Raw genomic sequence first — 12,494 nt, 5'->3', positions numbered from 1 at the left:
CCACGGTCATCGGTAAGCATGTGCTTCGAGTAGCTCAGGTTCTAGCAGAGAGGTATACAAGAGAAAAGAGCAGACAGCATTAGAGTAAGTCTCCATTTTCTATTCCTGGATAATCAGGTTATGGACTCAAGTCAAGTTATGTACAAAGAAACCCCGAAAGGCAAACGCAAACAAAATCCTTGGAAAGCGAGCCGTCCGATGCGCCAGGCTAACAAACTCCAATCTGTATGCGAATGGTAGGTAGTGGTCTATAAGAAGCAAGAATCGTAGCAAAGCGAACCCAGTGTAGTACAGCAGATGGTCACCCAGAGACGCCGAGCAGAACAGAACAGACCCAGTGATAGCTCAAGAGAATGAAGACAAAGATTAGGAGAGCTTATAGCAAAAAGATGGCTAGTGTCCATCAGGGTACTTTTGAACGGTTGAACAGTGAATGAGAGAAACAAAAATTGACGGAGCTTTCGTATTCGGTGCTCCTGTGCAAGGTAGGGTACGTATGAAACGGATGCGCAGGGTTTCTTATAATTGACTCTGGCTGTTGCTGTGGCTATGGCTTCGGCTGTGGGTTCGGCTTTGGCTTTGGCTCTGATTAGATCGAGAACGAGATCGTCTGCTGCGGCTGGATGGCTCGAGAGCAGGAGGTGCGTGTTCAAAGAAGGGAATCAAGTCGGGATTCTGGCTTGGAGGTGTTGTCGAAGTAGCCGAGTATTCACCGACGATACTGTCATCCGGCGCGGTGTCGGGATGGACTTCGATGCCCGGCTGTCGGTTGAATCCACCGTTGTTATTAAAATCGAACTTGAATGCTTCACCTTCTGTGGGCCTCTCAATTGGAGACCATCCAGCAATACTTCCTGCCACAATACCAGCCATTGCAGCGGCGGGTCCAAAGGCCGAATTCGAGCGAGAACGCGTACGCGTCCTTGATCGCGAATCAGGAGTCGCAGGCAATGGCGGAGTACCGTCACTGCTGTCGCCGACTGGAGTACCGGGTACTGAATTTTCGCGAGACCTTGAGCCACTGCGCGACCGCGGAAGGAATTCTTGAGGGTGTTGTAGCTTGTGTGCCAAATTCCTCATGCGTCCTCCACGGAGCGACTTGAAAAACTTCAATTGGTCTCGGATCTCCTCAAGGGCAGGGTTCCACTCGTATCGTCGGTCCTCATCAGACACAATGAGTTCTGGGCGCTTCTTGCGCCTCTCGAAGTTCGGAACGAGCTTGCGAAGGAACTCATCCGGAATGCATCGAATAATGACGGCAACTGGGAGTGAGATGACACCGAGGATGAGACAGACAGCCCACTGAGGGCCATCCAAGCGCGTAACAGAAAAGGCGTGGCCACCAACAAAGACGATTAAAACCTGTCCGCCGGTAATGATGAATTGAATCCCAATGAACCACCAGTTGCGGAAGACACCATCGAAGATGTTCAGCCCATTGTCCAAACGGCGAGAGCTGATACCGGTTAGCTCATACTCTTCGAGTTTTTTGTGGATATACTCACTTCCATTGGTTGAAAATCTGCTGCCAGACAAATGTATTGAACACAACCGTCGTGAGAACCGTATTTGCGTTCGCATCATTTTCAAAGTCGATTAAAGATTTCAGAAGCGATCTTCCAGCAAAGTTCAAGATGAGTGTGACAACCAGCTGGTAAATGCTTTGTCCAATGATCATCTTCCACATTGTCAAGCTGATTAGAGGCGCAGATTTTGGTTCCGGACGACGGTTAAGAATAGAAGGCGATGGAGGATCGGTTGCTAGTACTGTTAGCTTATATCCAAGAACTCGAACTTTTGAGACATACCAAGAGCAAGAGCGGCGAAAGTATCCATGATCAAGTTGACCCACAGAAGCTGGACGGCTGTTAGGACAGATTCCTCATCACTACTGGCCACTGCAGAAACGAATGTGAGAAGGACGGCCGTGATGTTGACAGTGATTTGGAACTGTAGCTTATTAGCGCTTGAAACAACCTGAGATCTGGCAGACATACCTGCAAAAACTTCTTGACAGCGTCGTTGACAGTCCTACCCCAGGCCATAGCCTTGACGATAGAGGCAAAGTTATCATCCATCAGAATAATGTCTGATGCCTCCTTGGCAACCTCAGTGCCTGTAATTCCCATGGAAAAGCCGACGTCCGCTGTTTTCAAAGCTTGAGCATCATTTGTACCATCACCAGTCGCTGCAACTGTCTCGCCAAGTTTCTTGAGATGAGAAACAAGGATCTTCTTGTCATCAGGGCTAGATCTAGCGAGAACTTGTAATCGTGGGATGATTTGGGTCATTTGGCGATCGCTCAGCTTCCGGAATTTCGGCCCTTCAATAGCAACACCACCAGGAGTGAAGATTCCACACTCTTGCGCGATTGCTTTGGCAGTCACAATGTTGTCACCAGTAACCATACGCACGAAAACACCAGCACGCTGACACTGCCGAACTGAGTCTGTCACTCCGGCACGGAGAGGGTCCTGGATACCAAAGACGCCAAACATAACCATGTCCTTGAAGATGTGGTCAAATGATGCGAGCGAACGATCTTCTTCCTGAGTTGGAGCTCCTCGCGGAGGCCACTCGGTAAAGTCACGGTAAACCAAGCCGATGGTACGCAAAGATTGGGTAGCGTAGTTGTTGATGACGTTGTTGAGTTTGGAACGGTCCTTGTCGCTTAGCGGTCCCTCCTCAAGACTTTGAGTAGGATCCTTGACAATCCTTGTCGATTTGGCGAGTAGGACTTCGGACGCGCCCTTGACGAGCATTCGATACTTCTTTCCGTTGTCGATCTTGATCACAACCGCCATGCACTTGCGACCTGAATCAAACGGCATCATCTGAGCAACACTCGCATTATCTCGAGCCTCACTGAGCGATCCGAGTCCAAGGTAGGTCCGCGCGAAGCCTAGGAGGGCTGTCTCAGTCTTAGACCCAATGAATACCGTAGCCCCTTCCTGTTCTCCTTCGAATGCGGTAGAGTTGAGTACAATCGAATCCACGAGAAGCTCTTTCGCCGGCTTGGAAAGGCTTGACGTGAACTCAGAAGGGGACAATGCATTCGCGGAATCGGCAGTCTGTTGTTCATTTCCGTGCGTAGGTGAGTTTGATGCAGGAGCCGACGCCTGGGATTTGCCACCAAATTTTGTTCTAGTACCTAAAGTAGCAGCGACGGCGGTCATTTTGTTTTCCGTCAAGGTACCTGTCTTGTCTGAACAGATAGTGGTTGCGTTACCCATAGTTTCACAAGCCCTTAGCAGACGAACCAAGTTGTTGTCCTTCAGCATACGTGTCGTGGCAAATGCAAGCGCAAGCGTCACAGCCAAGGGTAAACCCTCGGGAACCGCGACGACAATGACTGTCACAGCGACAATGAAGATCTGGAGGAATGCCTGACCTTTGTCATCGGCACTGCCAAGGTTTTTCAGTTGAGCAAGGAACTTGATGAACAAAACGACGAACAGCAGCAAACCAGCAGCAAGACCAAGTTTGGCGATATACTCCGCAAGAACGTTCAGCTTCGTTTGCAGCGGTGTTGTTTGGCCCTCGTCTTGAAGTGACATCATGGTCTTGCCGTAGGTCGAATTTACACCAACACCAGTGACCAAGAAAGTTCCAACGCCTTCTGATACCTTGGCACCAGATACAATGAACGGGTCCTGTTTGGCGAGATTCTCGTGACGTTGGATAGCACCGTAAACCTCCTGCGCGGGCGATTTGCGGAGCACATCTGATTCACCGGTAGCAGAAGATTCGTCGCATTTGACATTGTGACCGCTGATGTAGATGCCATCAACTGGAACAAGATCACCGGGCTCAAGATGCATAATATCTCCAACAAGAAGATCGTGAACGGAGATTTCAGTCATCTTTCCAGAACGAATAACCTTGAGCATTCGATCCTCCTTCTTCTTGTTCAGTTTGACGAATTGACGTTCTTTTTGCCAGTCGTTGGCGGCTCCAACAACCACGACGATCAGAATGGCTACAATGATGGCGACACCCTCCACCCATTGGACTCGCGGCTCGCCAGGCTTTGCCGTAAGAGACTGGTAGATTCCTAGCGCGAGCGAGATGATGGCCGCTACTGTCAACAAGATCAGGACTTTGTCGTTGTACGCGAGCCAAGCTAGCTCGAGGATGCTCTTCGTTTTCTTTTCAGGCAATTTGTTCTGTCCGAATACGCGTTTCCGGTCGGTGTAGACATTTTCGTCCTGCTTTTGCGCCGTAGTGTCCGCTCGAGAGGGTGCTGGGGGTTGCGTATCCGCGGCAGGCTTTGGCAGGGGTTCGGGACTGCTCGCTGCTGTTGCATCATCAAAACTCACAGAACCTTCCAACTCTGTTTCATCCAAGCTCAACCCGCTGCGCACATCGGTCCTCAGACCTTTTGCAAGGCCAGCAAGACCGCCAAGAGCGTAGAACGCGCCAAGACTCTTGGGGTTCAACAATTTGTTCAGCTGGCCAGGTGAGAAGGCAAAATTGTTGTTCTCGACTTGAAACTCCGCCTCACGACCAGGATCCGGTTGGAGAGCTTCCTCGGGATTTTCGATATTATTCCTCCCTGGAGCTGAGCTATCGTTTGAATGTGAATCCGCCCCATTGGATGAATCCTCCGACTCGATTGAATTTCCGCGAGATCTGGCGCCCGGTACAGAGAGGTAATTCGAATGACCCATAGAATCTGTCATTTTGGATGTTGGCGATAGATGATGAGGCGACGGAGAAGTCGGCCTGCTGTCGTGCTCTCTGGCGTCCGATGAGGCGTACGAATGTACCGACGGGGCTGAGCGGGTGTCGGAAGGAGACGCAGCATTACTGTTCAAGAGCGCGCTCGTATCAGTGTGATCAGCATTGTTGGCAGAGCGTGAAGGTTGTGATGGCGCTTCAACCTGGGGCGGATGAGTTGAGTCGGATGGGGTGACGGCAGAGGTATCTATAGTTATGGTGGGCGCTCGTTCGCGGCGAAGAGGAGTCGCGGCAGACTGTCTGGAATCGTCATTCTCTTTCGACGCCCTCGGCTCTGACATTATCGACCGAGAGTGCGATCGAGCTCCTCAAAGAGGCACTGACAAAGGGGGTGCTGGATATAAAGAATGTGGCTCCGGAAGGAGCAACTGGACACAGGTCGAGTCTATCATCAAAAGCGACGCCGGGCTAACAGGAGCAAAAATCACCCATTCCCAGGCGGATTAGCAACCAATTAATTGATGGGCAGCTCCCAAGCAGATGTGATACTTTGGCTGGCTGTAACTTGTGCCCAAGAGTCACCCAACGCGGGCCAAGAAGCGAAGGTGGTAGCAAAGGATAGGATAGGTAAGTTCAGGCGTAGCAGCCAAAGAATGCGCTCAAAGGGGGCGGAAGAGCCAATGACACGGGCATAGGTGGTGAGAGGAGAGATGAGGTGGTGATGAGGGAGAAGAGTGACGAAGACAGCAGGACCCTGACCAACTGAACGATGAAAATCGACGGGTCGCCGGGTAAGCAATAGTCTAACTCTTAGTGGGAAGCACACGTCTGGCCTCCGTCACTCCACAGACCCACACGATCTGGACCTGAACTCGTATTTGTTACCCGGGCTGTCTCTTGCTCTTATGCACAACGGCAAGGAGATATCTACATTCGAGATGACAATGAGTTCACGTTAACAAGATACAACTATCAACAACAGAGTACTACTATTGTCGTCAGAGCATAATATGCCCAAGACTCCTTTTATGGACCTCGCAGATTGCCACAAGAACAAGAAACGGAGCTTGGCCGTGGCCCGCCAACCTTACTCGCTGTTTCCTTTGCACTGCCTCGTTGTGCTCCATCTCTCATTCATCCGCTACGCTAGTCCAGACTCTTCTTCCATTTACTAACACAATAATCTGGCACAATTTGGCATTCAGTCTCAACTCTCAAAACATTCCAGAGAAACAGAGTTCTTGAAAATTGAATGGTGTTCTCCATTACGAAGTCTATCAGGATTCAGGGTCGAATACGAGCTGCCACCTGGCCGATCTTGCACTACCCTGAGCTAGCCTAACCACGCTGGCAGCACAACCCGGATCATAATCCCCTTCTTCGCTCAACCACAATTCAATATTATCGAATTTATACGGCAATAATGACACTCGAGCTCTTCGCCGTGTTCGCTCGCACTTGCGTCGTGCAGCCAAGGGCCGAGTTCGACAAACAAATAGTGGTGAGGACTTCTGAATTCGGCGTCTTGGCAGAGGCTGTGCAAAACCCAAACCCACTCTGCCTCTCTCCCCAATTTCAATTGTCTTGGAAAACACTGCTGAAGCTTCACTGTCGCCCTGTCTTGCCCGCCATTGGCTGGCGAAAGAATGTTCACAGAGTCAAGACTCTGACTGTTTTCTAGCTCGCTGAGGTCAAGCTGTTCTACTGCCTGATTCGGCGTCACGGCTGCACTTCGCATCACCATGTCCAAACCACACTCCACACCATCATGCAGTGTGGACGGCTCTGGGGATCCCTGTTTCGCGGGCACTGACGATCATGCTGCTCGCCTCGGTACAGGTCTTGTTGGAAATGCAACCGCCAGTCATACAGAGTATGCAAGTTCACATTGACCTCCTGTATAGGAGCGATCTGCGGAGGACAAGACACTCGCCATCCTGCCAACTTCCAACGAGTCAAGACTCAACACCAGGCCACAAGTCCACGATCAGCATGACGTGTATGTCCGCCTCTTCAGGGCTCGAATCGTCGCCGTCTGAAACGTGATAGGCGCGTTCGCCCACTCCAAATTCTGTGTCGAGATCCGTACAACGGAGTCTCTCGTTTAGGGTCTCACTCCGATCATCCATGGCCCATGTCCGAGGCTATCGTTTGACACTGATTAAAGTGAAACGGCGAAGAATTCGCGATCCCGAGCCTCGATTAGTGGAGATTCTAGAAGAGAAACGGACGGGTCAACCGTTGAAGATTTGATTGATCGATCAATCTGATTGACCGCTCCGTAAACTGTTGCTCTATGCGCTGCACTTGATCCTGGATTCGAGGTTAGGAAGTACAGAGTACGATATATCGTGGCGGTGACCCTGAATAATTGAACGCGTAACGTGGGTCGACGCCTCAATGGCGTCGTCAATCGATAAGTCCGACTCCTCGAGTTCTGCTTCTCGGTGGACTAACCTCATCGCCACGATTAATAAGTGTCCCAGGTGGTTCAGATCCGTTGACGCGTTGGCCAATGCTCAACAACATATTCCTTAGTCCGTCCCGTAGCTACTATTAGGTATACGAACCCGAGCACTGAGTACATACTTACCTTACTCTACCAAGACCTTAAATCACATCCATATGAATATACATATTCTAATATAACCCCATCCAAACGCAGAGAGACATTCAATGTTTTCTACAGAGCAGTATAGTACTGGACAAGCGCAATTTGCCTCTTGCGACTTGCGCAAGTGTCCTGTCCGATCTTCCAAATGTAAAAAGCGCGCTGCAAATACTATCGTCACCCGTATGCCGATGCCGACCCTATCTAGGTACTACATAATAGCTAGGGAGTACTGTAGTACGGGGTGCTTCAGGGTACCCAGGTAGGTAGGTAGCCCGTCTATTCGGGCCTTCGTGGAACTAGACGTTGGGAGGGGGGAGGCGGACCAACGCAACGCAAAGACTAAGTAATAACGGAAAGACACACTGAAAACCTTGAAGAAACTCCGTTGTTGGTAGTGTACATCCATTCAATTGAATCCATCCGTCCATTCAACCTTCCTGTTCCCACCGGGTACATGTAATATTGTATGTTGCAGTATGCAGAAACGAAGTAATACTGAGTCTTAAGATACCTAACCACCAGCCACGCCTACCACCACCACCACCACTACCTCTCCAAACCCAAACCAACCTACCCTGTCCTCCCTTCCCTAATAGACGACAAACTCTTAAAGAGGAAGGGGCGTCTACTTCAAACTCTCCAAAATCTCCTCCTTCGGAATCTCCACATTCCAAATCCCCAATCTCTCACCTCCAAGAAGTCTGGCATCAGTCTTCGCCCGCGCCTTAACCATCGCCTTACTCGAAATGGCCAGGGCATCCATGAGCTCGGACATGCGGCGCGCGGCGACGAACGCGCGTGTCAGGTTCTCGTTTTCGGCAACTTGCATGGCGAGGTTCATGCATTGCACTAGGATGTCGCTGCTGATGACGTGCGCGGTGTAGTAGAGGGCACTGTGGTAGTCGAGGAAGAGTTCGGGGATGTAGGTGCTTCGGATTTCTTCGAGTTCGGATTGTTCGGATTCTAAGGGGTTTATTAATATTAGAATGTTGCAATTTGGTGGATGGGAAAAGGGAGGTTGTTTGGCTTACCGTTTTGGGCACTGACGAGCCAGTCGTACAGGACTGCGTCGATGTGCAGGCTGACTCCGTCTAGGGCGTCTTGGAGTTCCTCGACAAGGTTCTTGACGGTTCCCGAGTCGCGGCGGCGTTTGGTTGTTTCGAGTTTTTCGCAGACGAGGGCGAAGCGTTCGAGGGCGTCAAAGGCGAGGATGAGCTGTTCGAGATCGCGCATCGTCTGTGATTGGACGTAGAGGAGCTTGGTCTGGGTGGTTGATGGCAAGCTATTGGCGCTGGACTTGTTCCGCTTGTGTCCGTATACTCGTGTTTTTGTTGGGCTAGAAGGCTCCGGTGTGCCGATATCACCATCCTCGTAGTCCACCGGGAAGTCGGCGACGTCGAATCCGAATGATTCGCGGGAAATATCCGACAGTCGCATTCGTCTGCTCAACTCTCGGGCTGCAGGGAGTTTACCGGTAACTTATGAACGTTAGCAACAAGGTGACGATTGGGAATGAAGGAACTTACTATAGAACCTCCGGTAGAGCATTGCTCCGAGGCTGCAGATCCGGCCCCATTGCCCGTCGACATAGCGAAGCCATTCGAGACTTCGAATGATCCGCTCGTCTTGACTGGAGAGCTCTGTCCCAATGAAGTCTTTCTTGACAGTCACCAGCTCGCGGTTTCCATCCTTGCGGGTGATAACCTTCGGGAATCGCTTAAGTGTTCTTGGATGCTCAACAGCAGATACTCTGGAGACAACATCGATCCACTGTTGTCGGATAACTGCTTCGGCGTCAATGCCGTATTTGTCCATTAACTGAATTTGCAGCCTTCTCTCCCTAGGGTCGATCACGTCAATGAGAACCATGCCAAGCACAGGGTGCGCTTGGTGTTGGGGAAGCAGAGACGCATAGAGTGGAACGATGTCAACAATGCCGGCTTCCTCTAGGTTCGAAATGTACCCAATCACTGTCACAGACGCGGTGTCCACGAACTGGTTATCCGTGCGCACATAACCGATGGCGTTGGCGGCAACATAGAGGTGGGTGGCAATCCTCAATGCATCATCATCCTCGGCCGCAATAAGAAGAGAGTCGTCAACGTAAGTCGGCGATAGGTCAGGCACAAATGATGGTTGGTCTTTGTTGATCGATGCTTGCGAGACTGCTTTGGCCAGCGAAGTAAAGAACGAGTCATATCCTTTACCCAAGATTGCAGCTTGAATTGTGCGGTACGGGTTTCGAGCCTCCACTCCAACTCGGTCGTTGCCCTTAGTGTATTGCACGAATTTGTTGAAATCTGCGTAACCCGGCGGCTCGGGCGTAAAGACCACTGGGCTCGTAGGCGTATGATTCAGCTTTCGTTGAAGTTGCTTACAGAAATTCCTGTAGCGCGATAGGATGACGTTGTTGAAGTAGACGTAGAGGTAATCGTCCCAGCTCTGACACACCTTAAAGGCGGCTTCTGATTCGCCGCACAACAGTGCATAGACAGCTCGCTCAAAATCCTCGGTCTTTGAGTCGCGTGCGAGGTTAGCGCAAGCGGATCTCCATAAATCTTGAGATCGCCAATTCATCATGCGTGTTGTTCCATCGTCGGTAGGTGTGGTCTCCCCGCCGGATTTGGGGTCGACACTGGAACCGCAGATGCTAATGGCACGCCAGATCTCCAGGCGGCCGGCCGCCCATTCCCTGATCTTGGTCCAGCTCTCGCCCTGTCTGAGCATTTTCCAGCATGTCATCCAGGTGGCACGCTCGTAGAACTGGTCCTTTCGCTGTAGGTTCTGTTTCTGGCGGGTAACTGCATCCGGATCTAATTGCGTGACCATAGGCTCAGATTGTTCAGAGGTCAGTAAGGAAGCTGTAACAAGTGGATCGTTCGGCTCCAGAGGCTGAGGCCAGGCGCGCAGTCGCTTTTGTCCTTTGATGGTTTCCTTTGTGTAGAGCCATCCGCCAGTCCAGGATTCTTGTCCCCTCTCGGCTTGGGTTTCTAGCTCGGAAATCAAAGAATCAATGTCCTGGTAAGACGACTGAGCGGTTTCCTCCAACCATTTCATGACAATCTTGCATTCCGCCGCATATTGATCTGCCTTGATGAACTGGTCCCAGACTTCGCGATCTGACGAATACCGATGTAGCTTTTGGAAAACAGTCTCTTGCGCTTGTCGGTAACTGGTTCTGCTAGGAGGATCGTCGACAGCAACTAGGTTCAGTAGGAGCTGCCAAGTGTTCGCTTCCAGCTGCAGGCGTTGCAAGTCTTCCTCGGTCTTGGGGTCCTCGGCGCCGTTGCTCTTGTTCCAGTTCCATCCCGATTTCGCTTTCTTCAGGGTGTTTTGCTTGGTTATATCGTGAATCGCATCCTGTGCGACGGTCTGGTATCCCTTCACCAACTGGTAGACGGCCTGGTAGTTTCCGAATTCGTCCGCTTGGCTGCCCTTTTGCTTAAAACGGTCCAGTCTTTCCGCAAAAGCTTCTATCTGGCGCGTAACACGGTCGGCGGTCCGACGAAGGGGATGCAGCGCCTGCTGCGCGCCCGCGGAGGTGAAGAATTCGGAGGCAGCGGCGTCAATTCCATCTGTAGCGCGGTCAGGTCTGTAGTGAGTCTCGAATCGGAAAGCCATACTCTGCCCATTCGGAGCTCCAACAAGGTCAAGAGGCGACTCGTTGCCGTTCATATCATCCGCTGAGACATCTTCTTCGTCCCCATTCTCATCTTCGTCCATTTCTTCATCTTCAACCTCTAGCACTTCGTCATCTTCCTCCCCTCCTTCATCGTCCATCGGCTCATCGTCATCGTCATCGTCATCGATCTCGATGATTTCTGGATTACTCGGTTGCCGTCCGTTCTGACGTCCGTTTTGCTGGGGCAACAAGCGACAGGTTAGAAACGCCCAGCGAGGAATCGAGCTCGAAGACAATACTCACATTGAAGCCGGCAACAGGACCGCCAGCTCTACTCAAGGGAGCCATGAGCTAAGCGAGCGTCGAAAGACAGAATGATCCAGCAATGGATCGGGAAGAAGCAAACTGAGACAGCACGACGTGACGGTGTTTCTGCCTCTTCGAGTTGTCACCGCATGAATTATTCTTGTTGGTCCAGCGCGGCTTCAGGTGTTTTGGTCTTCCGCCGCTAGCTAGCACAAAAACGGACTAGCGCCATGCTCACTCCACGCCTTAAAAAATCTCACACTTCGGCGGCCGCTCATTTTCTTCTTTTTCTTTTCTTCTCTAATGTCAATTTAGGCAATCATTAGAGTCTCGGAACGAGCGCTACAATCTTCGTTCAGGTCAATCGGCCTCTCGCGTGCTCAAGATTGTCTTAGAGCAATTCAGCAGTTCTTACAACTAGTCTAGCTCTTTACTCTGCATGGGAGCTCAGACTGCAAGGGAATTGTTACAGCACATCAGCTCCCTCCCCGATGGGATTCACCTCACGGTCAACAAACTTCACGGCTCTCGTCTCTATACCGGCTATACGGAGTAGTATGTATATTGTGTCTATATCTATACAACAGGAATCTCTCGTAGACCGAGCGGAGAGCTATGTTTCTTGTCCGCGCTGCTTCATCTTGAGCCTCAACAGGTTGGGCTTGGGACAGCTTGGAGTCTTTGCATCATCTCCTTTCTCCGTGTAGAAAGAATTGCAGCATTCGTACAATGCGTTTATTTGAGCCTGGCACTTTTCTTCTTGATAATGGTTCTTGGTCAAGCATGCTGTTGTTGTCAGTGCCTGGTTCAATGTGCCATGGTTCGGGACGCTACCTTGAATGGCGCACTAAGGAATGTCAGCGGTGGTTGAACGATTGAAGGCGAAGTGAAGTCTTACTGCTCGTGGATGGCATGGAGGGTCAAATGCTATGTCCTCTTTCAAGCTGCCCTGAGATGCGTTACCATTTGGCTCGATCCAGATATATATCCGCCGCATACCATGATGTAATTGAACTCAGTGACACACTTCGCAAGCTTTACGAGAAAGTGAGGTTGCGGCAACTCAAGAGGTTCCGTTTTTCAAAAGACGCTGAATCAATCACAAATAAGACCTTTGAGAGCAAACAAGCAATATTGAATGTCAATTGAAGGACGAACTGAAGCTGTCACCACTACCTCATTCCACCGCCTCAGACTTGCGCCGCAAAATAGATTCTCCGCGCGTCTTCGCTGGTGGGGGCTTTGATCACCTTCTGATCGCCTCCTACATTC

At 50.9% G+C, this 12,494-nt stretch overlaps 3 protein-coding genes across 3 annotated transcripts; all 3 read right to left on the bottom strand.

Annotated features, from left to right (window-relative positions):
* Positions 1 to 74: 74 nt before the first annotated feature.
* On the bottom strand, positions 75 to 5,650 carry pmcA (putative P-type calcium ATPase). The gene is made up of 4 exons (XM_073758754.1): positions 1,998 to 5,650; positions 1,809 to 1,950; positions 1,506 to 1,761; positions 75 to 1,456 (listed from the first exon to the last, which is right to left on the bottom strand). The coding sequence occupies exons 1-4, from the start codon at positions 5,019 to 5,021 to the stop codon at positions 520 to 522; spliced, it is 4,359 nt and encodes a 1,452-aa protein (XP_073612674.1). The 5' UTR covers positions 5,022 to 5,650; the 3' UTR covers positions 75 to 519.
* A 1,976-nt stretch (positions 5,651 to 7,626) lies between these two features.
* On the bottom strand, positions 7,627 to 11,349 carry BDV17DRAFT_167234 (nucleoporin Nup84/Nup107 family protein). Its single transcript, XM_073754758.1, has 5 exons — positions 11,220 to 11,349; positions 10,918 to 11,155; positions 8,821 to 10,869; positions 8,326 to 8,772; positions 7,627 to 8,257 (listed from the first exon to the last, which is right to left on the bottom strand). The coding sequence occupies exons 1-5, from the start codon at positions 11,262 to 11,264 to the stop codon at positions 7,920 to 7,922; spliced, it is 3,117 nt and encodes a 1,038-aa protein (XP_073612673.1). The 5' UTR covers positions 11,265 to 11,349; the 3' UTR covers positions 7,627 to 7,919.
* Positions 11,350 to 11,546: 197 nt separating this feature from the next.
* Positions 11,547 to 12,385, bottom strand: BDV17DRAFT_271056 (uncharacterized protein). Its single transcript, XM_073758753.1, has 4 exons — positions 12,222 to 12,385; positions 12,121 to 12,171; positions 12,057 to 12,069; positions 11,547 to 12,008 (listed from the first exon to the last, which is right to left on the bottom strand). The coding sequence occupies exons 1-4, from the start codon at positions 12,222 to 12,224 to the stop codon at positions 11,836 to 11,838; spliced, it is 240 nt and encodes a 79-aa protein (XP_073612672.1). The 5' UTR covers positions 12,225 to 12,385; the 3' UTR covers positions 11,547 to 11,835.
* Positions 12,386 to 12,494: the final 109 nt, after the last annotated feature.

Source organism: Aspergillus undulatus (assembly GCF_047715775.1).
Source record: "Aspergillus undulatus strain CBS 261.88 unplaced genomic scaffold BDV17scaffold_49, whole genome shotgun sequence".
NCBI classification, from domain to species: Eukaryota; Fungi; Ascomycota; class Eurotiomycetes; order Eurotiales; family Aspergillaceae; genus Aspergillus; species Aspergillus undulatus.
This window is presented reverse-complemented; position numbering and strand designations above follow the sequence as displayed.

Coding starts and splice junctions, on each gene's coding strand:
- BDV17DRAFT_167234 (XM_073754758.1), bottom strand. CDS start 11,264: ATGGCTCCCTTGAGTAGAGCTGGCGGTCCTGTTGCCGGCTTCAAT. Junction 11,156..11,219: donor GTCCTGTTGCCGGCTTCAAT/GTGAGTATTGTC, acceptor TTGTTGCCCCAG/CAAAACGGACGTCAGAACGG. Junction 10,870..10,917: donor TGGAGCTCCGAATGGGCAGA/GTATGGCTTTCC, acceptor ACCGCGCTACAG/ATGGAATTGACGCCGCTGCC.
- pmcA (XM_073758754.1), bottom strand. CDS start 5,021: ATGTCAGAGCCGAGGGCGTCGAAAGAGAATGACGATTCCAGACAGTCT. Junction 1,951..1,997: donor CTGTCAAGAAGTTTTTGCAG/GTATGTCTGCCA, acceptor AATAAGCTACAG/TTCCAAATCACTGTCAACAT. Junction 1,762..1,808: donor TTTCGCCGCTCTTGCTCTTG/GTATGTCTCAAA, acceptor TAACAGTACTAG/CAACCGATCCTCCATCGCCT.